The sequence below is a fragment of the Sphaerodactylus townsendi genome, linkage group LG02, assembly GCF_021028975.2.
Source record: "Sphaerodactylus townsendi isolate TG3544 linkage group LG02, MPM_Stown_v2.3, whole genome shotgun sequence".
Taxonomy (NCBI): Eukaryota; Metazoa; Chordata; class Lepidosauria; order Squamata; family Sphaerodactylidae; genus Sphaerodactylus; species Sphaerodactylus townsendi.
The window spans coordinates 88,684,891-88,707,712 of NC_059426.1; the positions used below are offsets into that span (position 1 = coordinate 88,684,891).

General features: G+C 41.1%; 2 protein-coding genes across 9 annotated transcripts in view; one reads left to right on the top strand and one right to left on the bottom strand.

Annotated features, from left to right (window-relative positions):
* Window positions 1-2,340, top strand: part of AKIP1 (A-kinase interacting protein 1) — a 15,433-nt gene extending 13,093 nt beyond the window's left edge. For all 3 annotated transcript variants that reach the window (XM_048485087.1, XM_048485086.1, XM_048485085.1), the window contains exons 4-6: window positions 50-163; window positions 677-760; window positions 1,956-2,340. In XM_048485087.1, coding sequence (XP_048341044.1) covers window positions 50-163; window positions 677-760; window positions 1,956-2,084 — 327 coding nt within the window. In that variant the 3' untranslated portion in view covers window positions 2,085-2,340. The remainder of the gene's footprint in view (window positions 1-49; window positions 164-676; window positions 761-1,955) is intronic.
* Window positions 2,339-17,717, bottom strand: LG02H11orf16 (linkage group 02 C11orf16 homolog). Of its 6 annotated transcripts, XM_048485078.1 has the most exons (8): window positions 15,737-17,717; window positions 13,808-13,902; window positions 11,936-12,116; window positions 11,469-11,625; window positions 8,057-8,279; window positions 5,746-6,414; window positions 3,614-3,781; window positions 2,339-2,724 (listed from the first exon to the last, which is right to left on the bottom strand). In XM_048485078.1, exons 1-8 carry the CDS (start codon window positions 15,781-15,783, stop codon window positions 2,717-2,719), a joined length of 1,548 nt encoding a protein of 515 aa, XP_048341035.1. In that variant the 5' UTR covers window positions 15,784-17,717; the 3' UTR covers window positions 2,339-2,716. The 6 variants fall into 6 exon arrangements, with proteins under 6 accessions (XP_048341035.1, XP_048341034.1, XP_048341036.1 ...); XM_048485077.1 differs by having other exon boundaries at window positions 2,339-3,781; XM_048485079.1 differs by having other exon boundaries at window positions 2,339-3,781; window positions 15,718-15,781.
* Between the last annotated feature and the right edge of the window lie 5,105 nt (window positions 17,718-22,822).

Consider the following 22,822-nt stretch of genomic DNA (forward strand, 5'->3'; position numbering starts at 1 on the left):
TGTGTTCACATTTCAAGTCTTGTTAATATTTACTTCAACTCTTTTACAGAAATACTATTGTTGTGTGCCACCATTTCAGTTCAAAGAATATGAAGTTGCACATGTCTTTAGATACCATGGACGACTAGCATCTGAAAGCTTGCTAAAAGCATTTGAAGATGAAGTACGCCTACTGAGCATTTTTTCTGTTTGAATCAGGTTTTGTGTTGCTATTTATAGCTGTCTTTCTATCTTCTGCCTATTTCTGCAATATCATACCAAGTTGTAAAATATTCAAATGTTTCTGGGGCTTCAGTCTCCTCAGGTTTATTATTTGTGTTGAAAGCAGCTTACAAATCAATCATCTGCAATTTGAACAGAGACATGCACACATTCTGGATTGGTGCTGGTTTCACTAGTCTGCCTTATTCAGTGCCCCAGGTGATGACTATGAGCCTTAATACTTCACACCGACAGAGACCTTGGATGATCCTTGACCATCTCTTTGATGTATGTCTTAGCTTGTTTAATTCAGTAATCTAGATGTATATTTCCTACAGACACACTATGCACCCTCTGGGTGCTATTCTAGGTGCTTATGGCATTTACGGGTTCGGAGTATAGGTGGCCTATCATGAACTGAATTTTGTCACACGTCTACGTCTAACATTAAATAAATACTAGTTGTTCTCTTCAGGAAAATAAAACATGCCCAATTGTGGAAGAACCTGGGTGTTCTGATACAGAAGCACTGGTTCCAGCAAAGACCTCAGAACAAAAGGTAAGTATAAAGGCTTTACATCATTGGAAGGATTCTGGGGATTTTTCTCTGTGTATGGTTTCACTAAACTAAACCATCCATCACTTTTGCAGTCGGTGTTGCAAGGGAGTGAATTAAAATAAGCTGAAAGACGCAAATAATTGAATATTTGGGGAAATGGAAATCTGAAATCAAAGGTGTGATAGATAGACTGTCTTTATACCTATTTGCTCACTTTAGTAAGATTATTACAGCTCCCACAATTTGTGGGCATACAGCGTACAGATAAGTGCACATTAGTCACACTGATTCTAATGCAGCTTGGGTGCACTTATGTCTAGTTGGAATGGTGACTATTGCATGAATCACTGTAAATTGTAATTTGCTTCCTGTCTGACCTTATTGTAGGGCTAAAAAGCCACTGAAGGCAATTGTTAGTGTTTTTGCATCCTATTCCTCTTCGCTTCAAAATATGGATTTACTGTTGTCCCACTTTCATTGACAAGGCTAGGATTGACTTTCAACTTTTTCCCTTCCAAATTTGGAACCTGAAGGAACTGAAGATTTTATTTGTTTAGATATTTATACCTTGCTTTTCTGCCCTGTGGGCTTGCAGCAATGTTCTCTCCTGCTGCATTTCATCTGCACATCACCAATCCTTTATAATTAGGGTTAGGGTAAGTGAATAGATCAAAGTTCATCCAACAAGTTTCCCACTGTAGAGTGGAGATTTGAATCTGGGTCTCTAAATCTCTAGTTCAACATTCTAGATATCTAAGCTGTTTATACAAATGATGACAATTCATTCTGTGAAACATGAACTGAATCACCTTAGGGGGAAATGTAGAATACTTCTTACTAAAAACACATAACAAGAGTTAGGAGTTGCTGGAGAATGGGGTCCAAAAGTCAATCCAAGAATTAAAGATTTGTATTAGACAAGTCTAGAGAAGAGAGCTTTTACTGAAGTGGCAGCTGCAGAAAAGAGAAGATAAAATTGAGAAGTATTGTTGGTATCTTCTCCCTTGTATCCATGTAGAGAAAAATTCTTACACATATACTAGCAAGCATTTACTTTCACAAATGACTACATTTGTTGCTCTTCAGTCTTAATAGTAACACTTTCCTGTTATCAGAGAATATAACCTTTTACTCCTGCACGGTTGTTCTCATACAAATTTGCACTAGAGTTTTGACATGGGTGTTTTATATGTAGGATATCTGCATTGAAGTTTTCCCCGGCACCTACACTATCTCCGTATCTTCAGGTGAAGACCAAATCAAACAAACACATGTGGTAGGCATTCAGCCGGGACAAAGTGTAAATTTGTCCTTTGATTTATGATCTGTCTTTTTTAAAAAACTGCTAAACAATGTACCAAATGAAATGGAAGCTTCAGTGTCTTGCCGTGTATTCTATGAGCACTTTACTGTCCTATCTGCCATATTTTGATCATGGTCTTTAGGCTTTTTATCTTGCCTGTACATAAATATGTATTGTAACTGTGTATAACCTGAAATTTTGTCTATATTAATGGAATCATGTGTTAAAGTTCTACTTTTATGCTATGCAATAAACTTGAGCAGAATATTTTTTTAAATCCTTTAATTGATTTTGTAAAGATCCTACTCTATTCATTTCAATAGCCTCTTCCTTAATAGAACAGAAGATAATGATTGATTTGTTACCATGTGCCCTGCACACATGTATGATAACTCAGATGGAAATCACCAAAGCCATTATCAGTCTGGTTGTTTAGACTGTCAAAAAAGAAACCATTGTCTACCTTTTGTTAGTACCAGTGAAAACATCATCAGTGTGTCAGGCTAGATATTCCAAAAGGGGGTGAGACGGGAAAGGAAAAAAGATGTCTCAGGCCAGGATTTTAAGTCCTCTTGTCTTAAGCTTGTGTAGGATGCAGTGCAGACTTGGTTAGATGAGCCTGTGCAGACTAGAGCAGGTATCAGCTTGCAACCTTAACCTTCTGGATAGAAGAAGAAAAAGATGGCAACTTCAATGTGAAACCTTTTAAAAAGTAGATCTATAGAAGTCTGTTCTGTGAAGTCTGAGAACAAATTTTTAAAGATGCAAGTCTCTACAGGTGGGAGCAGAGCAGAGTTTTGTTGCTATAGGGAACATGTAGTTAATTGCTTCATTAATACTGTACTCTTTCCCCCAAAGTGGCTTACAACATTCTCCCCTCCTCCTTTTTATCCTCACAACAACACTATGAGGTAGGTTAGGCTAAGTGTTGGTGTGACTGGGGCAAAGTCACCTAGCAGGCTTCGGTGGGAGAATGGGAATTCAAACCTTATCTCCTACATCCTAGCATGACACACTAACCAGTATACTACACTGGTTCCCATTTCCTCTCTTCTGCCTTGAAGCTTTGAAATGATTATTTCAAAGTATCTCTTTCCTAGAATGTGAAAAATGTATTGTAAAACTTCTTCCTCTGGTTTCATCAATGTCAAAGCTGCAATGGTGCAGGGAGGAGGGCGCCACGCCATTGGCAACACGTTGGGGCAGAAATTCACCCCGCAGACCTCCCCCTCCCATGGGCATGATGTGGGCAAATCAGGGCAGGGCGAGCAGATCGTGCCCCGGATGCAGTTCTCTCTCCCTCTGACCCTGGGTTTCATACATTGATCTCCATAGAATTCATGTAGTTAAACATGAAAGAGGCACACATTTGCTAGATCTTGTGAATAATTCCACTTGGCATTTGTATAGACAAATCCTTAACACTGTTAATTGGAAACTAAGTTATTCAGTGATACAAATAGTTCCTGAGTTAACAGCAAAATACCAAGCGTATGCGGGAGCTGAAAGGTTATTTACTATTTATCCTCAGCCTGCAAATAGTTTTATACCTTCATGGGTCAGGACTTCCCCCACAGTAAGTAGTCTTCGCGGAGACTGTTCAGTAGTTTCAAACATGGCACTATTGTTCATTAAAGTAGTTGGAGACCTATCCGCATAGGAGTTTGTACAGGTTTCATCTCTCTTCTTTCCATAGCTGCTACACAAAATGTTGGTTCCTATATAGACAATAGTATAATACTTAAATTTGATTTTAATGGTGCTGTATTTAAGTTGCAGAACATCTGCATTAATATTAGTATATTACATGACATCCTCAAAATTGCCCAAACAAATTCTATTGCTGTCAGCCTCCTGTAATTGGTCTACCTGAAAGCACTGAAACAAGGAATATGGAATATTCACATTCTTGGTAGAGGAAGAATGAGTATCATACATGACTGGCTATCAATGGTGGTAGAACTGCAGGTGGGGACTTGGGTTAGGCAGCTATTAGTGCAGTTTTTTGCCTGATTACATGCTGGCAGAGAGATTGGGGTTTTCTTATTAATATCATGACAGTGACCTGTAGGGGGGTTGAGATCCTGCAATTGCTGGGTTCGAATCATCTGAAGTAGGGTCTTGGTAAATGGTGTAATATGCCTTCTGATCTTTCAACAATTGGATGATGATTTGGTCACAGTAGCATAAATTTGCACTGGTTCTACTGCAGTTAATTTGTACAAGTAGGATGCCAATCTGTCATACAAATATTTTGCTTAATATGGTTATATTAAGTAGTTCTATAGAGCTAACTAAGATGAAAGATGTGACGGATTGCAGGAAAAATGTAATTTTAAAATGCAATTCTGTTTAAGCAAACTTACTGTTTACCTTCAGAGTGGAGCAGGAAAGCTTAGAACAGTGGAGCCACCTGACTGACTGTAGCCTTCTGCACTCTGACTAGATAGGTAACAGTATGATGCAGAAAAGGGGGAAGGAGATTAGCTCTCTGTTAGAAGAGCTGTGGAGATTTTTAGTCAGAAAAAGATCTTGGGGAGCACAGGAACTAGGAGTTCTTGGTGAATGGCCTTTTGGTACTTTTAAGACCCGTCTGTCTTAGTTGTGTGAGAAGATGAAACTTTGAGGGGAGTAGAGTAGCCAAGAGAAAGTGACAGATTCTACTGGTTATCAACCTGAGTGCTGAGTTTAAGCAATTATGCACAGAGACTGTATATTGGCAGGGTTAATAGAAGGGCCAGGTGAAGGCTTACATAACCAAATACGGACCTCTCCTAGAAAAAAGTGAGTTCGAATATATCAGTGTGTCTGGGCTGTAGGAATTTGTTTTAAGTTTACCTCAGTAAAGAATTTATATTTTGTTTGATGGTTTTACCTAGGTGAGAAGGCTGTGTGTGTGTGGGTACTGAGTGAAAGTACCTAGCCTATGTTAGGACCCTGTACGTGAATAGCCATAAGCCAGAACATCTAACCAAAGGAACTGTACAAGCTGTGAAACATTTTATGAAATATCTGTGAAACTACATCTAAGTAATTTTAAGAGCTACGCTAAAGAAAATCAAAGCTTATGTCTCTGTGCCAAGCTATCTTGTATAATTAGTGTAAATATATATTCTCTCTTGCCTTGCTTGCTTTACTTATCCATCTCCAAGTTTAAATACCCTTTCCTTACTATTGTCTGTGTCTGTTTAATAAATCTGAGTTCTTGTTTAAGTTTAAATTCAGTATATTTATTTTAGTGTGCCTAGTTTGGGGAGTGTCTGAGAGGGGAAAGGGAAAATAAAAGTCAAATGGCATCCCTTTGCTTTCTGAGGCTGAAAGAACGCACTTTCTACCTTCATGCTACCATTATTAGAGGCACCTCAGTGCCTGAAGCAAAAGGTGGGAAAAATAAGAGTCAGTGGTTTCCCTGCCTTTGTGATATAAAAGACTGAGTGGGTGTCTGTCGCAAAAGACAAGGGGCTTGCCCCTTTGTCAGAGCCATCTCCTATGTATATTGGGATTATCCTTTAAGGTGCAGTGTTTCATCTCCAGAGGTGGTGGGCATGTGACAGTGAACACAGGCTATAATATAGTTGGTGGAAAAAGCAATTCATTTATATGAAAGGAGGGACAATGCTAGGTAATATTTGGTACATTTTAAAATTCCTTTTTAAAATTAATCAAGGGCAATGGGTATTACCTTGACTATTATAGAAGGATCTGGGATGACTTCTCTTCCAATATTTCCAGTCTGGTCTCCTGCTTTCTTTCAGTTTGGGCTTATAAAAAAGGGTAGAATCTGTGCTTACTGCCTGATCTACCATTGTGGTCTTGATCAGGGGCTGTTCTTCATCACTTGGAGAACCTGAGGAGCATGAAGAAGAGCTGGATGTGGCAATAGCTGGCTGGTCTTTTGAAAGACCTTCTAGAGCTAGTTGTTGAGGAAATACCTTCCTGCTTAATTCATCTTCTTTATTATCTTTCAAATAAAATTCAGCTGAGAAAGGATGGCCTAACCCACCACTGCGCTTAAGACAGCAGCAGATACATTGTCTGTGTGCAAGTGCAGAGCATATGTGACAAAAGTAAGTGTGGGAAGGACAGGTACGGTGGCAATAAGGCCCCTGCCACTTCAGAAGGCCTTCTAAAGAACATGCGTGCATAGAAGCTGGTACAGGAATATGTGAGCAGATGCGACAGCTAGCCTGGTGAAGTTGCCCTTCCAACCTCTTCCTGCTGGTGAGGGGCATATTAATCATCTCCGCAATCCTTTTCCATTGTGTTGGTGAAATCCACAAAGCCACGCCAAGCGGAACACTTGCTTTCTTGCCATTCCAAAAGCTGACTACAATTTCTTCATCTTCTTTTGCTGTTGAGGAGAAAATATAAGCTGCATTTAGAAACAATACCACATTCTTCAGTCAAAGCTAATGTTCTTGATGCTTAATTTTTGATAGCTAAACAAGATGAGCCACACAGCCTGACCTCTTTGTCCCTTGTGCTGACTCAATGCCTGTTAGTATTTATTTATTTATTTATTTATTTATTTATTTATTTATTTATTTATTTATTTATTTATTTAAGAGCTACAAAACTAACTCCAATCATAATAGTTCAGACTCAAGCAATATGTTTCACTAGATGCACAATTAACTTTAAGAAAAGTTTAAGATGATAATGTAAAGCTACAGAGGCAGAGCACTGTGCCCAGCTACTCTTAAACTGTAAAGCAGCTAGAGCTGACAGTGTAAACTTCTGAAATTAACTGCTAAATATTATTGATGATTGGTTAGAATCTATCTGAAGTTTTAGGATTGTCCAAATGATGAATGAACTGTGGATGTGTGTTCACACTTTGCTTAGCCCAGTGGTTCTCAACCTGTGGGTCGGGACCCCTTTGGGGGTCGAATGACCCTTTCACAAGGGTTGCCTAAGACTCTCTGCATCAGTGTTCTCCATCTGTAAAATAGATAAATTTTAGGGTTGGGGGTCTCTACAACATGAGGAACTGTATTAAAGGGTCACAGCATTAGGAAGGTTGAGAACCACTGCTTTAGCCAAATGTGCAGCACTCCTCAGAGAATCAAGCCCTTCCGGTTTCTAGCAGAAATATGTTGTGTAGTGCTCATCAGTTATGCTGTGGGCCAGTCACAAAGCCTCTCCCTCCCATGAAGAGTGCTGATTGTTATAAAGGCCACTAACACTGCCCAGAGCAATGTCCCAAGTGAAACAAAATCAATTAGCTTTGAAGCATTTCAGCACATAAATATGCCAACTGCCTGAAAGGAATTTAAAGAAAAATCCAGAAGTCTGCCTAAGAAGAAGAGTTTTGATTTATATCCCACCTTTCTCTCCTGTAAGGAGTCTCACATCAGCTTACAAGTACATTCCCTTCCTCTCCCCACAACAGACACCTTGTGAGGTAGGGGGAGCTGAGAGTGTTCTGAAGAACTGTGACTAGCTAGCCCAAGGTCACCCAACAGGAATGTAGGAGTACGGAAACACATCTGGTTCACCAGATAAGCCTCTGCCACTCAGGTTGAGGAATGAGGAATCAAACCCAGTTCTCCAGATTAGAATCCACCTGCTCTTAAACCCCTACACCACGCTGGCTGTCAGAAGGGGAGCGTGCATTGAGTTCAAAGTCAGATTTGAGCAATGTTGGAGGAGTAAAAACACCGACAACAGTGCTCACCCAGCAATAGAAGGCAAAAAGTTCCTGGACATAGGCTTGCTAACTCCCCTGGAACTGAACTCTGTCATCTGTTGCTCAGATGTAATTCTGGGACAGCTGCAGCCCCTATCTGGAGGTTGGCAACCCTACTTGTGCCCCTGTGTCTGTAGAAATATCCTTAAAAAGCTGAATTCTCTGAAACGTGAATCCAGAAGGCCAGTCATTCAGTGCAAGGTATTGTGAAGGAGTTTAGTGGCGAAACATCCACAGGGTGATTTAGCATGAGCATTTCTGCATTTCCTTTGTGTTTGCAAAGTTGTCCCAATATCTGATTTACCTCTCAGGGGATCCCTGTGCTCAGTTCCTAGAATGGCTGTGCCGGGGCCATATCTCTTCTGCTCTGGCTCCCAAGGTGCCATCACTTTGTCACCCGGCAATATGGAATGTCTCATTCCGTTCACATATTCAAGGATGTCACTGCTGGCTGTCGTTTGTATGCAGGTTGTTCCTTCCTCTGCAAAGGGCTTGATAAACTGAACAAGGAACTCCCTTTTCTCACCCTGTGGTCAGAAAGAAAGAAAGAAAGAAAGAAAGAAAGAAAGAAAGAAAGAAAGAAAGAAAGAAAGAAAGAAAGAAAGAAAGAAAGAAAGAAAGGAGAGCAAACGCTCTATGGTTAGCGGTGGGAAAATCACCCACCTCTTTTACAATGGCTTTAGGCATCTAAATGGAGAAATTCTAGGACTCTAGCTATATTAGGAGGAAGTCCTTACAGAGGGAGAAAAGTGCAGTTACTGCACTGAGTTTAGATTTGTGTAAGGAGATGATAAAATCTATTCATACTAAAAGACTTTGGAAAAGCAGTGGATCAAAGCAGATGTGCCTCCCCCCTTCCCTCAGTCGTGGATACAGGTTTGTCTCTAACATGACTTTCCTCTCCCATGGATCAGGAAGGCTTTAGAATTTTAAATAATTTGTTACGTTATTTATGTTTATCCATTCAAATGTCTATTAAGTGCCTTTTTAAAAAAGCTGTGAGGGTAGATCTTGAAGTATTGCTCTATGCAGGGACAGGGGTAGCATCTGGATTGCCACAAAGGTCAGTCACCACAAGGGTCTGGAAATAGGAGGAACAAGCCGCAATGTTAAGCAGAGTTACATCCTTCAAAGGCCATGAAAACAGTAAGTTTAGAATGTTTCAACTCTGTTTAGCTCTGCAATGTTAGTGACTTAACTTAGATTGTATTTCATCTTCGGCTAGAGCAGAAATCCCCAGTGTACTGCCTGTGGGTGCTGTGACACAAACTGACACCTTTTGTGTTACCTTCCAAGTGTCCTTAGAAAGTGGGAGGAGCCAGATGGGGCTTTTGCTCAATAAGGGATTCTGATTGGCTGTGCAGATTTAAAAAAAAAACTTTCATCAGCAGTTGCCACCATAGCACAACAGTCCTCACTGAGTGGATGAACGATATGTGCATGCAAGAAAACACAATACTCATTTTAAAAGCTATCTTGTTAAACAGAGCCTCTGCCTAAAATGCTAAACAGTTGCTATAAGATATATTCATGACCCACCCACCCCCACATGTTGTGCTTGGCTATATCTTCTGTGGTTGTGCACACCATCCTGGGTCAGAATTCCAAAGGTTCCAAAGATTGGAGATCCCTAAACCCACAGAATCTAACTCAGCTGAATAACCTTCCTATAATACAGGGATCCTCAAACTACGGCCCGGGGGCCAAATGCCCGCCCCCCAGACATTTATCCGGCCCGCTGGGTGTTTTTGCCACGCGCATCCACCCTCCTTTCAGGGGCTTCCTCTCGAGCAAGCGTGCGTGCACTTGCAGCCTTGGAGACCTCGGTGCATGCAAATCGTTGCAAGGATCCTCTCAACCTCAAGCCCCACGGGAGGCGAGAGGTTTCTGTTCCTGGGGGGCTGCAATGCCCGGTACGCAGAAGGCAGCCCCTGGCACGGCAACTCCTGCAACCAGGCGCCTTCAAGGCGGCAGGCTGGTACACCCACCAGGCGACCCTCACCAACTGCAGCTGCAGCCATGATTACTGGCTCTGCTCACCGATGTCGTGCACCACTCCCCAGCCTCGGTCATCCCGTCCAGCTTCAGTCTCCTTGTCTGCTACCTGCCAGTACCCGAAGCAGGGAGGAAAGGCCTCTGCCACCGGCCTCTCCCCGTCTTGCTCGGCTCGGACTGCTCGCATGATTTGGACCGCTTGTACAGGGGTTGCAAGTGAGCAGTCCAAGCAGAGCGAGCGAGACAGGAAGAGGCCGATGGAATGGTGGCCTTTGGGACCAGTCAGCTCAACTGCTGGGGGTCTGCAATGCCAGCCCCCAAAGGGAAACAAGAGACTGTGGCGTTAGTATCAGTGTTCTGGGACTGGAATGGCTTGTGCCTTCAAAGTAAGACCCTGCAAATCAGAAGGGCTTTGCCTAGGGCAGGGGGTCCCCACAGATACCATAATACTCATGATACCTTTTCTGGGACCCCCCAAATGTATTTAGAGAGAGATTAAGCAGGACTGGGGTGGGGGTTGTCCTTGTATACTATTATATGTATTTTTACTGAGAATTCATAAAATTCATTTTTAAAGAAATAATCTTATTCACAGGAAAGGTTGTAGTGTTTGTTGATGGAAAGTTGTTTGGCAGGGATCCCTTACCTGAGGCAGCTCAGGGATCTTGCCACTATTATGTAATGTTATGCATGATCACTTAGAAAAGAATACAGCCTGATCCTATGCAAAAACATGCATTGAAACATGCATAGAAACATTTTTACTTGTTCTTTATTTTAAATATTGTATTTGTTCCCATTTTGTTTTGTTTTTACTTCAAAATAAGATGTGTGCAGTGTGCATCGGAATTTGTTCATAGGTTTTTTTAAAAAACTATAGTCTGACCCTCCAACGGTCTGAGGGACAGTGAACTGGCCCCCCGTTTTAAAAGTTTGAGGACCCCTGCTATAACATGATGTCCTGCTTTCAGCAATGTAGACATTGTTGTTGTTGTTGTTGCTATTTATTCGATTTATTAGACCGCCCTACCCCCGAAGGGCTCAGGGCGGTTTACAGGCAACCAAACACAATACATTGCAACTAAAACAATAGAATAATCCCAAATTAAAACATAAATACAATAAAAACAGTAGCAGCATTAACCTTCCATAATTAATAAATAAATTAGGTGGATGATGTCCGGTAAAACCCCGGGAGGGGACTGGCAGATTTTCAGATAAGCCACATAGGGCAACAGGGAGGGGTGGACTCAGCGGCCAGCCTCCCCAAAAGCCCGGTGGAACAGCTCGGTTTTACAGGCCCTGCGGAACTCCCCAAGGTCATCCTGCTAGTTTCCATATATTGCCTCACATGGGCATGCTTTTTCTCTGCCAACAACTGGTCTGAAATTAGGCAAGATAAATCACAGTGATAACAATTGTTTGCTGAGCAATGCTCAGTGTTCTGACAATATCCAATGTATCCTCAACAAATTAATTATGCATTAAATAAGATAGAGTTGCATGGTGTTGCACTAAGGATACATATGTCTCCTGTCATCTTTTTTCCCTGTATAAGTTTAATGATTCCCTGGATCAAAATAATCCTTGGTGAACCAAGTCAAACAAATTACTGGAATTACTATGCTTTCCAAATGGCCAATGTGTTTCTAATTAAGTTTGTAGTAAGTGATATGTACAAACTGAATAATGTCTGCCTGCACATGCTAGAAGATACTTACCTCTACCTTCTTTATTATTATGCCAGGGTAATAATATCCATCAGTGTCCCTTCTTGCAAGGACAGGGGTGCCATCTGTGTACAATGATTCTTCCAGATTCTTTACTGCCTTACAGGTTGTATCAGCAAAACAGGGGTAGCGATCAAGACACAAGCACCTTTGAATAAAATGAAATGTGGAAAGGAAGAAGTCCATATTCATAACAAGAAAGGATACCAGCCTTCAAGACCTAGATAATTGGTCCAGATAGAATGTATTATATTAGAAGTGTCATACTTATTTCCATTTAATCAGTGCCCCCACATTCCACTTGAAAATCCTGAGAAGAGTAGCCTCCATCATAGAAGTATTAAATCATAAAATAATATTCAAGTGAGGGGTTAGCATTTCTTTAATTAACAAGACATTGTACATTTATCTTGAACACACACATACACATGCACACTGAAAATATATATTTTTACTACCTTGGTGGGAAGAATGGTCTAAGAGCACAGGCAGGACATGCTACTAAGGAACCATGGTAGATCAAACTAGGATTTGTTATGAAGTTTCTATATGAATGTTTAGCTTCAGTCGGCATCACCCAGCAATGACTGTGGCATGGGAAAGAAGACCACAGGTTATCCATTCCTTTAGAGAGCTCACCTACAAAAAGGCACAAGATGCATTGGGCATTTTGAAGAGAGACAACATTTTAACAGAATTTAATAATGTGCTCTAATCAGTCCATACCATGGACTTTCTCTTGACTATCACCTGCAGATGCACTGTAACTGTTTAAAACCATTACTTTCAGGATGTAACCCTCCTCGTCCCATCCTATGTGTAATGTACATATCAACTGGAAAAAAAAGATTTATGATTTTTATCTGATCGAATAGTAATGGATCGAAAATGGATTGAATAGGACTAATAAAAGGAAACACTTCTTCACGCAACGTGTGATTGGTGTTTGGAATATGCTGCCACAGGAGGTGGTGATGGCCACTAACCTGGATAGCATTAAAAGGGGCTTGGATAGATTTATGGAGGAGAAGTCGATTTATGGCTACCAATCTTGATCCTCTTTGATCTGAGATTGCAAATGCCTTAACAGTCCAGGTGCTCAGGAGCAACAGCCGCAGAAGGCTTTCACATCCTGCATGTGAGCTCCCAAAGGCACTTGGTGGGCCACTGCGAGTAGCAGAGAGCTGGACTAGATGGACTCTGGTCTGATCCAGCTGGCTTGTTCTTATGTTCTGAATGGTAGGCAGCCACCATCCTCTGGGGGCATGGCCACGCCTCCCCAAGCCCCGCCCCCGACCTCAGTGCTTATAAAAGCAGCTCTCCAAGGCCGGTAGACTCCCCTGCCCCCCACCAACTGGGCTCCCAGCTGACAGCCCCTTCTGCCCTCCCCTCTGGGCAGAGGCGTAGCTAGGGAAAATGGAGCCCAATGCAAAAAAAACCCATGGGCGGCTGCTGTGATACTGGAATCCATCCCAAACAGCATCACTTTCAATAGTGTTTAAACTAGAGAGCCCAAATTCTCCTTTTAAATCCACTTTAAAGGGAGAATCTGGGGGTCCCCAGTTAAAACAACATTGAAAATGATGATGTTTTGGGGTTGATTCTCCCCCACCCTGAAACAGCATCACTTTCGATGTTTAAACTGGGGACCTCAGATTCTCACTTTAAATCCATGCCGAGGGGGGGGGGTTAAAAGTAGAATCTGGGGAAATTTGGGGGGGTGCCTGCTGTCAGGGGTGCAATTGCTAAGCTAGCAGCACCAAACCTTCAGGGGATCTTTAGGATACTCTCCTGATAATACAAACTGGGGTTGGTGAAGTTTGGTTCAGGGGGTCCAAAGTTATGGACCCTCAAAGGTGCAGCCCCCATCTTCTATTAGATCCCATTGGAAACAATGGGGGATGGGGGCACCCCCTTTGGGAGTCCATAGCTTTGGACCGCCTGGACCAAACTTCACAAAAACTGGGTTATATCAGTAAGAGACTCTCCTGATGATACCTGCCAGGTTTGGTGAAGTTTGGCTAAGGGGTTCCAAAGTTATGGACCCTCAAAATGTTATCCCCATCTTCTATTAGCTCCAATAATAGAAGACTCCCTTTGGGAGTCCATAACTTTGGATCCCCTGCACCAAACCTCACCAAACCTGGGTAGATCCATCAGGAGAGTCTCCCAGAACATCCCTGAAATTTTGGTGCTGCTAGCTTTAAAACTGCACCCCCTGCAGGCCAAAAACCAAAAACACTAAAAATATTTTTGAAAACCACAAATGGGGGTGGAGCTTCGCACATGTAATGGGGGGGGGGTTGAACCCAAGGAAAAAAAACCCTTACCTACGTGGTCCTTTTCAGGTTTATAGAAACATCTACCTTGTCCACTCACAGCTCTAGCCACTGGATTTGAATATGCAGAGATTTGGCTGACTTCCCTATTAGGATATAGTACATTGTTAGCCTTTGTCCTAAAACAACATAGGCGGAGAATTCTCTTACCCTCCATTTTTGGACATGTAGTCACTTGCAAATATTTGGATGTAGCTGGAATTTTGCAGTTCATCACTCACTCTTCCCTCTGAGAATTTCTCAGCCATTGGTAAGAGTGCCAACATTTTGCTGGTATGCCTCTGGTAACATTTTATTACATTACAACTAATTTGCCAGCCTGTGTGTGTGTGCGCGTGCACATGCTGTGGTCAAAGGTACAGAAAAATTTGCCACACATCTCTCTGGCTGGTACAGCAGCTGAGCCTGCATGATTTATTTTCCACTGTTGAGGTTCACTAGACTGGTCTTTCCCAGGGGCATTTCCGTACTTCTTACTGTGCATTACACCACTTGAGTGCATGTTTCCCTGAAGCACCTCATGTCTGTAGTTCGTTGCCTGAATAAGCATGGAATATTCAAATAATATGTATGCTGCAGCAGCTGCTTATTATGAAGAATTGTTTTTATCTACATGATGTTATGATTTGGAATGGTTTGCTGCGAGGTCTTGATTTGAGAAGATCATCACACACATAATTGAAATATGAAGTGATAAACTACTGTCTGTGGCTATCAAGGCAAGATGTGCAATGTGTCAGTAAATTCCAGTTTATAGAAAATTTGGCAGGCACACTGACATACAAATCTCTTCAAAGATGTATGTGATTTGACTTGTTTCTCTGAGTCAGAATGGAAAAGGAGATGACAGTTCAAGGGAGCATCTCTTTAAAAAGTTTGGGTTATTTCATTTATTTTCTGAAAAATATGGGTTGTTTTAGGTGACGCAGTTCTGTGATTTAATTGCTAAGGGATGAGTTTTCCCCCACGCCAGACTTAGGCGGATTCTACTAACCCTGCATTAAATCCTTGAGGAAAGCTTCAGGCATGAAGTGCTGACATGCTCAGTCAAGGGTCATTTAACTCATATTCACTATCTCTCTCTAGCATTTTCTTCTAAGTAGGCCTGTCAACCAGTTACTTTTTTCTACCTTTCAATTGAAGAATCAATGACGTGAACTTTAAATACATTTACATATTTCATTTACTCTTTTGGAGATAATGAAGAAAATGATAGAGAAAATACAACTGAAGAAGCAAAAGCTACCTATTAGTTTTTAGAAAGGCCATCTTTCGTATTTTATTTTTCTGTCTCAGTAACACAACATGCCTAATACACAAATGCATTCATAACTTGTTCTCCAACAGAATAAATGAGGCCCATTCAGTCAATTTAGATGCTTAATTTACTGAATGAAAACCGTGGTGTGACAGATTTCAAAAAAAGAATTTTTAGAAGTCATCAGCATTGAATTTGTGATAAAGTGAATATTTCTTTACATAGAATGGACTAATTTATAAATAAGGAGACCAACCATTGAGACTTTTTCATCATATGTTCAATTAGGGGATGGCAAACAACAAACACAGAAATGTGGTACACAATTCTCTTCATCAGTTGTATGAACACTAGACACATCATAGTTATTTATTCATGTAAAAGTTTCTCCTTGCACACATTCTTTCTCCTCCTGTATTTTTATATATTCCCTTATTTCTTTACCAATGTAAGGATTCTTAAATTGGTTGGGAGGCCTCAGATAGCCTGCAGAACCATAGTGCTGCAAGTGGATTTACTGTAACACTCCTCAGGAAGACTGAGTTTGTGAAAGTCCAAAAGAGTCAGGAAAAGTAAACTCTAACTATAAAAGAGCATTTCAGTCAGATTTAGGTATAGGGCTTTTGAAAGGTGAAGAACTTACATTTAAAAGGAAATCTTACCAGATGTTTGGAGTGTTAAATGTTGAGTCCTTTGAACTGGTTTGCATTCAGCAATACTGCCTTGCTGCTCCTGAAAGGAGCTATTACTGGCTAATGTTTTTTTGTTACTAAGCAGGTTGCCATAGAGCCATTGCCAACAGGACCTAGAGGTCTGATGGCAAAGCAGTTACGCACACACACGTGAATAGCTTTCCTCAGGCACATCTCGTTTCTCAACTTACAACAGAGAGTAAGGCACTGAAGCAAAGACAACTGCAAATGGTGCCATGAAAATTAAGCCAAGAAAATGTTCAGTTGAATCTGCCAGCATGGATATTCTTCCATTGGTAAAGGTTCGGTAAGCTTACAAACGTGTGATGTGGGCTATGTTAGGTATAATTACCTTAGATTCAAATAGTTCACTTTGACTTCATCAGCTAGTCTTCAGTTGGACAGTTATATTTCATAAATGGTATATATTGGTTATCTAGAAGTAGAACTCCATAAGAAACTTCATGTTTCCCTCTCTAATGAGTAACTCATTTTTTCAATACTATAAGAAACAAAGCTACCAGGCTGGCAATGTACCAGATGCCAATTGAGAAGGCCAATGGAGCATTTCTGTTTTACAAAGACATTTCTACTCCCCAGAGCTACTGTGGCTAAAATCCCCATGTATTCAGTGGACCTGCTGAAGAGGTTTTGGGGGGATAGAGCTGGTGATGCAAGGCTGAAAGCTCTACTAGCTGTAAAGACTCTGTAGGCCATTAAAATAATGTTGGCACAAAGTGACTTCTCAGGAGTACTTTTATTGCACAATCAAAAAGTCACAATGGAGAGTAAGGATGAGGATCAAGGGATTCCATTTCTCTGAGTGCAGCTAACATTCCTATGATCAGTTTTGGGCCTATGGTCAAATTGCACTAAATATTTCCAGCTATGTCCAGCTATAGATAGCACTTGGAGACAAGCTCTGTCTCCAAATATTCCAAACATCTAAGACCAAGAGGCAATGGACAACCTCGTATTCATTTCCCCCCATCCTAAGCACGGTCTAACAATTCCTATGCACACCATTCCTTGCACAATGAAAGCACAGACATCTTCTGCCATTACTATTTCAAGTCAATCTGGCCTAGGTAGAACCTTGACCAAGTGAACCCCAGTAATGTGAAGCAAATCAGCAGCGGCAGTAAGAATCACGACGATCTCACCTCCCGTGGCCTTCTAGCAGAACAGAAACATGAGAGAGAAGGAAGCAAGGATACTTTCCATAAATGATCATAAATAGTGATGGCACTTAATTAGTTTTCACTCAGTGGGTTGAATCCTTTTCAGCTAAGAGTATCTCCTCCCTTCAGGTCCTTGGGTTGAAGTTAGACTCCTGGGGGTAGAGGAAGGATTTAGCTCAACTGAGTGGAGTGGCAGGATACAACACATTGCAAGTATGTACAAAACCAATCTTGTTCCAAACTAGTTTAATCTTGGGATGAGGCTTTAGGCACTAAATAAATCTGTTCAGTTTAAGTCAATTAAATAGTATTTGGTAAATTTTTCAAGTCTTGTGTTGTTGTTTTTACAACAAAGTAACCTTCTTTGAGTAGTATCTTTGCTAGTTCCTACCATGTAGGTAAAGTTCCTAGAATCAGATCCAGCAATATTATAATATCCGCTTTTGAGAAACTGATGTTAGTAAAGGAAGTTGTTTCCATTCTCTTCTAATCCTGTTATTAAAATAGACCCATATTTAAAATATGCATCTTGAGATGACAAACATTGATTTCCCCCCTCCTTTACAAATAATTACACACATAATTGATCACATTTAGGAATTCTTGTAACAATTTCAGTTTCACTCATTCAAAGTTCATCTTGCCTTGTTGTAGCCACAAGCATTAACATTAACATGTTGTATGCAGGATCAATCTTGTAAGCATCTTCAAATCCTCCACAGCAGGCTATTAACTCAGTTCTGAGATAAATCTGCGGTTATTCGTGAGAAGATTATGAAGACCTTTGAATGGGATCACTTTGAGAGATATTTTGAGGCAGACAGCAAGCTTCCCTGCTATTCTCACAATCATTACACAGCACAGACTGGAGATATCTTATGTATTTAATTGCAGCTCGGAGTGTTTCTACTTTGCTGAGGCGTTTCTCTAGGTATTCAGCAGGAAGATGGTGTCTCAGTTTTGCATATCCTTCGTTAACACACTTCACCCTTTGTCTTTCCCTTTCATTCCTTTTCCGGATGAATGCTGGACCGCAAGAATATTCACACCTACCTAAGTTCCCACAGGGAACTTGAAATGGGAAACCACATGAATCATTGTAGAAATTCTCTGCAATCAACTGATCTGATGACAAAGCAAAAACAGGCAAATCCTCAGGCCCAGGGAACTGGGTTGAGATCTCTGGATACAACTGAAAAGTGGCAAAAGGATCTCCACAGCAGAGCTTAGACATCAGTCCATGGTGGGAATCACTGAAAACGGGCAAATTATCCATGGCATTACAGGAGTTTCTGTTAGATGCTGTGCATTGGGTTTAAAGCTGGAAATGCAAAACAATTTAGTGATTCATACACTGTACTTAATAGGAGAGGTGTTACTGTCAGTATTTTTAGTGCTCATCTAATATTATGGAAATATGTGGGAGACTGCAATGATGTGCTGCTGGCCTTCTGAAATACAGGCTCCATATGCAGTGGAGACATCTTAATATTCAACATATACACTAGATATTTGCTTATAGATTTCAAAAAAAGATCTGCTTTGGCCCTTTACCCGGTTTTGCTCCTGAACCCCATACTCGCCTGGGCCCTATGAAACCAAAGATATAGGCAGACTATGTTGGATCAAACTAGAGAATTGTGATAGAAATGCAATGCAGCAAATGCCATCTCGTGATGAGATAGCCAAGTCCTTATGAGAAACTGAACACATGCTATCATCTAGAGCTGGGGTCAACAACCTGCGGCTCTCCAGATGTTCATGGACTACAAATCCCATCAGCCCCTGCCAGCATGATCTAGAGCTTGTCTTTTGATTCCATGGGATGTCCCAAAACTCAGACCCAACTGAATGGCTGGCACAACTTAAGATTCCATTCCACTTGAAGTAGTAGCCCTTATAATAAAGACCTGCCCATTAAAATAATCGTCCTCAGTCAACAGAATAACTTCACCTACTGCCCCATTACCACACCATTTGAAGTCATTCAGTGTGTAAATCTTATTCAGAACATGGGTTGAAAATGATGTGAATTTGTTATATAAATGACCCCCCTTTTTAAAAATTATTATTATTCCAGCATTTTAGGTTGTTTCACCCAAAGGTTGTCCACCACTGCAACTCTTGACAACTCATGCTTTGGAAACAGGCCATGTATTAACCTATTCTCCTTCCCCTACACTCTCCCTTTCCCTACCGCCTTTTAGCTGTTCTGGGGTTCAACGTGTTTCCCCTTCCCCAACACCTTCTGACTCACAGCTCCGTTCCTTGCTCTTCCTCTCTGTGTTCTGCTTTCTTGAAGCTTCACTCCAGAGACCCTTCTCTACCACCAAAGTACTTCCTCTTCCTGGCTCCTGATCTGCTCCTGGGCATCATGGCTGCTCCTTTTAGTATTTCTTTCCTCTTTGTTGGCAGTGTAATTAACATGGCAAAGATGTACAACCTGATTAAAGTGTGCATAAAGCTTTATTCAGGAACTGACATACTTGACAGTAAAGAGAAGAGACCATGTCCTAACTACATTAACAGCTCAGAGAGATTAAGTGTAAAACTTCCAAAGAGGATATTGCTTTAAGAGTAGCAATCTGAAGACAGACAATGAATGACACTTAACAGGAGAAAAGGTGTTGACCTATCCCATCTGACTGCCTTCTTGCTACTCTGTGCAGGATCTTCTTCTCTTCTTTGTACACCAGACTGTCTATTCCAGGGGTAGGGAACCTTTAACACTCAAAGAGCCATTTGGACCCATTTTCCATGGGAAAAGAAAACACTTGGAGGCGCAAATAATTTTTGACATTTAAAATAAAGATAACACTATATATATAGGGGTTTTTTTTACCTTTTACTCCACTCATTCTGAGAAGCGTATGGATGCGCCTGCCCTGCTGCCTGCAGGGCGGGCAAGGATGAAGCCAGTGGCTCGGCCTTGCCGGCCCCCGGGAAAGCACCCGCCCCGCTCCAACAGGGCGGGCGAGAGGGGAAGCCCGCGGCGCGGCCCAGCCGACCATGGGCAGTTGGTGCGCCCGCCCTGCAGGAAGCAAGGATGGGGCCGGCGGCTCAGCTTGTGGAGCCACAGTGCAAGAGCAGAAGAGCCGCATGCGGCTCTTGAGCCACAGGTTCCCTACCCCTGGTCTATTCCAACACATTCACTCCATTCAGCTTAACTTTAATATCCCATTCAGTGTCCTGTCATTCCATCTTCCTCTTCCCACTGCAATTTATTAGTCTTTCCAGTCCCATTTTCAGCTCTGTGCAATAAGTCCTCTTCCCTTTGCTTCCTCTTTTTCCTTTCTTTGGAAACACTATGCAGTCATTCTCATGTAGCTTCTGTTTGAATGGGTTAGATCCAAACATGTTTTCCACCAGTAGAAATGGGGGGGGGGGGGTTTCCACTGATTCCACACACAAACACTAATTTACCTGTGAGTAGCATTTCAATGAGTTCATTGGGATACAGCACGAGGGGGCAAGTGAGAATGTTGTGTTCCATTCACAGACCTGCCCTGGTGGTATTGGGATGATGCCCACTGTACTTGACTCTGCTACGAAATCAGTAGGACTTGCAGGTGCTTCATCTTGATTAAACTGAGTTCCATTCACTTAATTGATTCTCTTCTTGACAGGTGATGCCTTTTGAAGTAATCTGTAATTTAAAGCTTGCAAACTCCTCCTCAAAAGAAGTTCTCGATAGAGGATATTAAGCACATAGATCTCCATTTCATGTCTTAAAGACCACCCCAAGTATGCAATTGAACAAGATGCCGGAGATCTCTGAGCAGGTGTCCCGCCATCTTTAATTTCACTTAAAAACAGTTGGGCGGAGGCAGAGATGGCACTTTGATCAGGGGTTAACCCTCCCCCTATACACTTATGTTCGGTGCAGAGGAAGTCAGGAGCCCTCCTTTCCCCCCTGTAATGTGGTTTTTGTATTTGCTACTGTTTGCTGCTTTTTGTTTGTCTCTAAGAAGTCCAATCCCATTTTTGACACCAATCACCACTTTCCACAAAGCTACTATTAGTCCCAGTGGGGGGAAAAAGTATGTAATGAACTCCTCCTTTCATTCCAAGGTATTATTGGTTTCCATTCATCATAAAAGAAATAAAACACAAATTATTTCCTCAGGGTTGCCAGCAACCTGGACAAAAAATGTTTTGCCCCTTTTGACGGAGGCTAAATGAGTGGATCAGGCTGCTGAAACTCATCATCACCTTCAAACCTTTGCTAAAGGAGGACATTTTTTCCTTTCAGGTTGTTGGCATCCCTAACTTTTATTTACAGAGAATCACTTGATTAGTTTTGCTAGCAAAGTAATTCCATTTCCTCAGTCTAATGTGGATTCCACTATAGAATGACTTTAGAACAAGCAATCCCCAATGACTGAAGAGATCCCACAAATTGGTCGGGAACAAATAAGGGGACAGGGGGAAATCCTGACTCCACTGTCCAAGTTTGCCAACTCCCACTAGATTGCCCCAACCCTGATGCTCAGTGCACACTACTTAATCAGGCAAAACTGTTTCAGTATGGCATAAGTAGAACTTGAACTTAAAACACATATTACTTTTCCAAACTGTGTTTTTTCAGAAAGGTTGTTTATGAAAAATGTGACAGGAAAGTATGTTGGTTATCCAGTAACAAAAACCCCAAAAAGTCAAGCATTGGTATGTTCACAAGTAAACATAGCTGATAATTATGAATATAATTTAATTTTAAAAGCTACACTTTTCATGTGCATTGAAAGCTAAGTGTTTCCACAAATTTGCAGCCGTGATTGCATCACCAGAAATTTAACAAAATTCTAATTCCTTTATTACTAAACAGTTCATTTTAATTTTTATTACTTTTTATTTAGGAAAGGATCAGAGCTAGGCATTCTCTTACCTTTTTTAAAAACTGAATTTGCTACAGATTTCTTATCTATTGCCTCCACACCCAAGGCATTTACAAAAACATAAAACAAAACCAAGTTCTCAGTTCTTGCTTTAGCAACTCACCTATCTGGAAAAGAAGCACAAAAAATCACCTAAAAACCCATAGTATAAGACAGGGAGAGTAGCAACATCTTGCTAAAATTAAGTCTTTTCATATTTCTGTTTCTATTCTATCACAGTATTATTAACACTTGTACAAAACAGACTGCAAAAAGTATCTATTAATCATGCATCTCATGGGTAAATTGCTATTTTAGTTTAGAATCAAGAAAAGCTATGCAGCACCATGCATGCTGGTAACCTCCACCAGCCTTATATTTTTCTTACCTGAATTGGACAATTCTTGTTCTGTGGACTGACTCAACCACTGATCTAAATTTATAGTCAACTGACAATATGCAAAGTAGCTTACAGTTAGATCTGCTCATTTCTGGCTTAGCTTTTTTCCCACCCACACTGCAGTTATATAGACAACAAATATTAGAATGACAGGATAGAAAATATAACATATGTCTTTATGGGTTCGAGTTCAAAGTGGCAAGTTGTGATAATATGCTAATTTCATACTCCAACTATAGAAATTCGCTACACTTTCAAGTCTTTTTCTTATTATATTGAATATCCAGGTTTCAGTTCATTTATGTTCCCCTTGTGTTAGGGGATTTCACAAGTGAAATAAGGGTTGCTTACTGGAAAATTCCTGGAGATTAGGAAATGGTTCTTACAGCATGCTTTAAGAGCACAGAAAGATAAGGACAGCTCTAATTGTTTAGTGGATGGAAGAAAAATTAATCTGGTCAAGGCCCTACACAAGCTTACAGAATTATAGTGAGGGATAGCAGGGAAGGTGTATGGGATTTCTAAATTCATCACTGAGTTCCTTGCAGGTCCTTGTCCCTATGTACAAGTGGCTGCCTTCCCCCATGCCCATCATAAAACT

What these genes read in the sequence shown, in the direction of transcription:
- LG02H11orf16 (XM_048485077.1), bottom strand. Translation starts at nt 15,783, where the DNA reads ATGCAAACCAGTTCAAAGGACTCAACATTTAACACTCCAAACATCTG. An exon ending in TAATAATAAAGAAGGTAGAG is followed by an intron (nt 8,280 to 11,468) that starts GTAAGTATCTTC and finishes TTCTGACCACAG; the next exon opens with GGTGAGAAAAGGGAGTTCCT. An exon ending in GCACAGGGATCCCCTGAGAG is followed by an intron (nt 6,415 to 8,056) that starts GTAAATCAGATA and finishes TCTCCTCAACAG; the next exon opens with CAAAAGAAGATGAAGAAATT.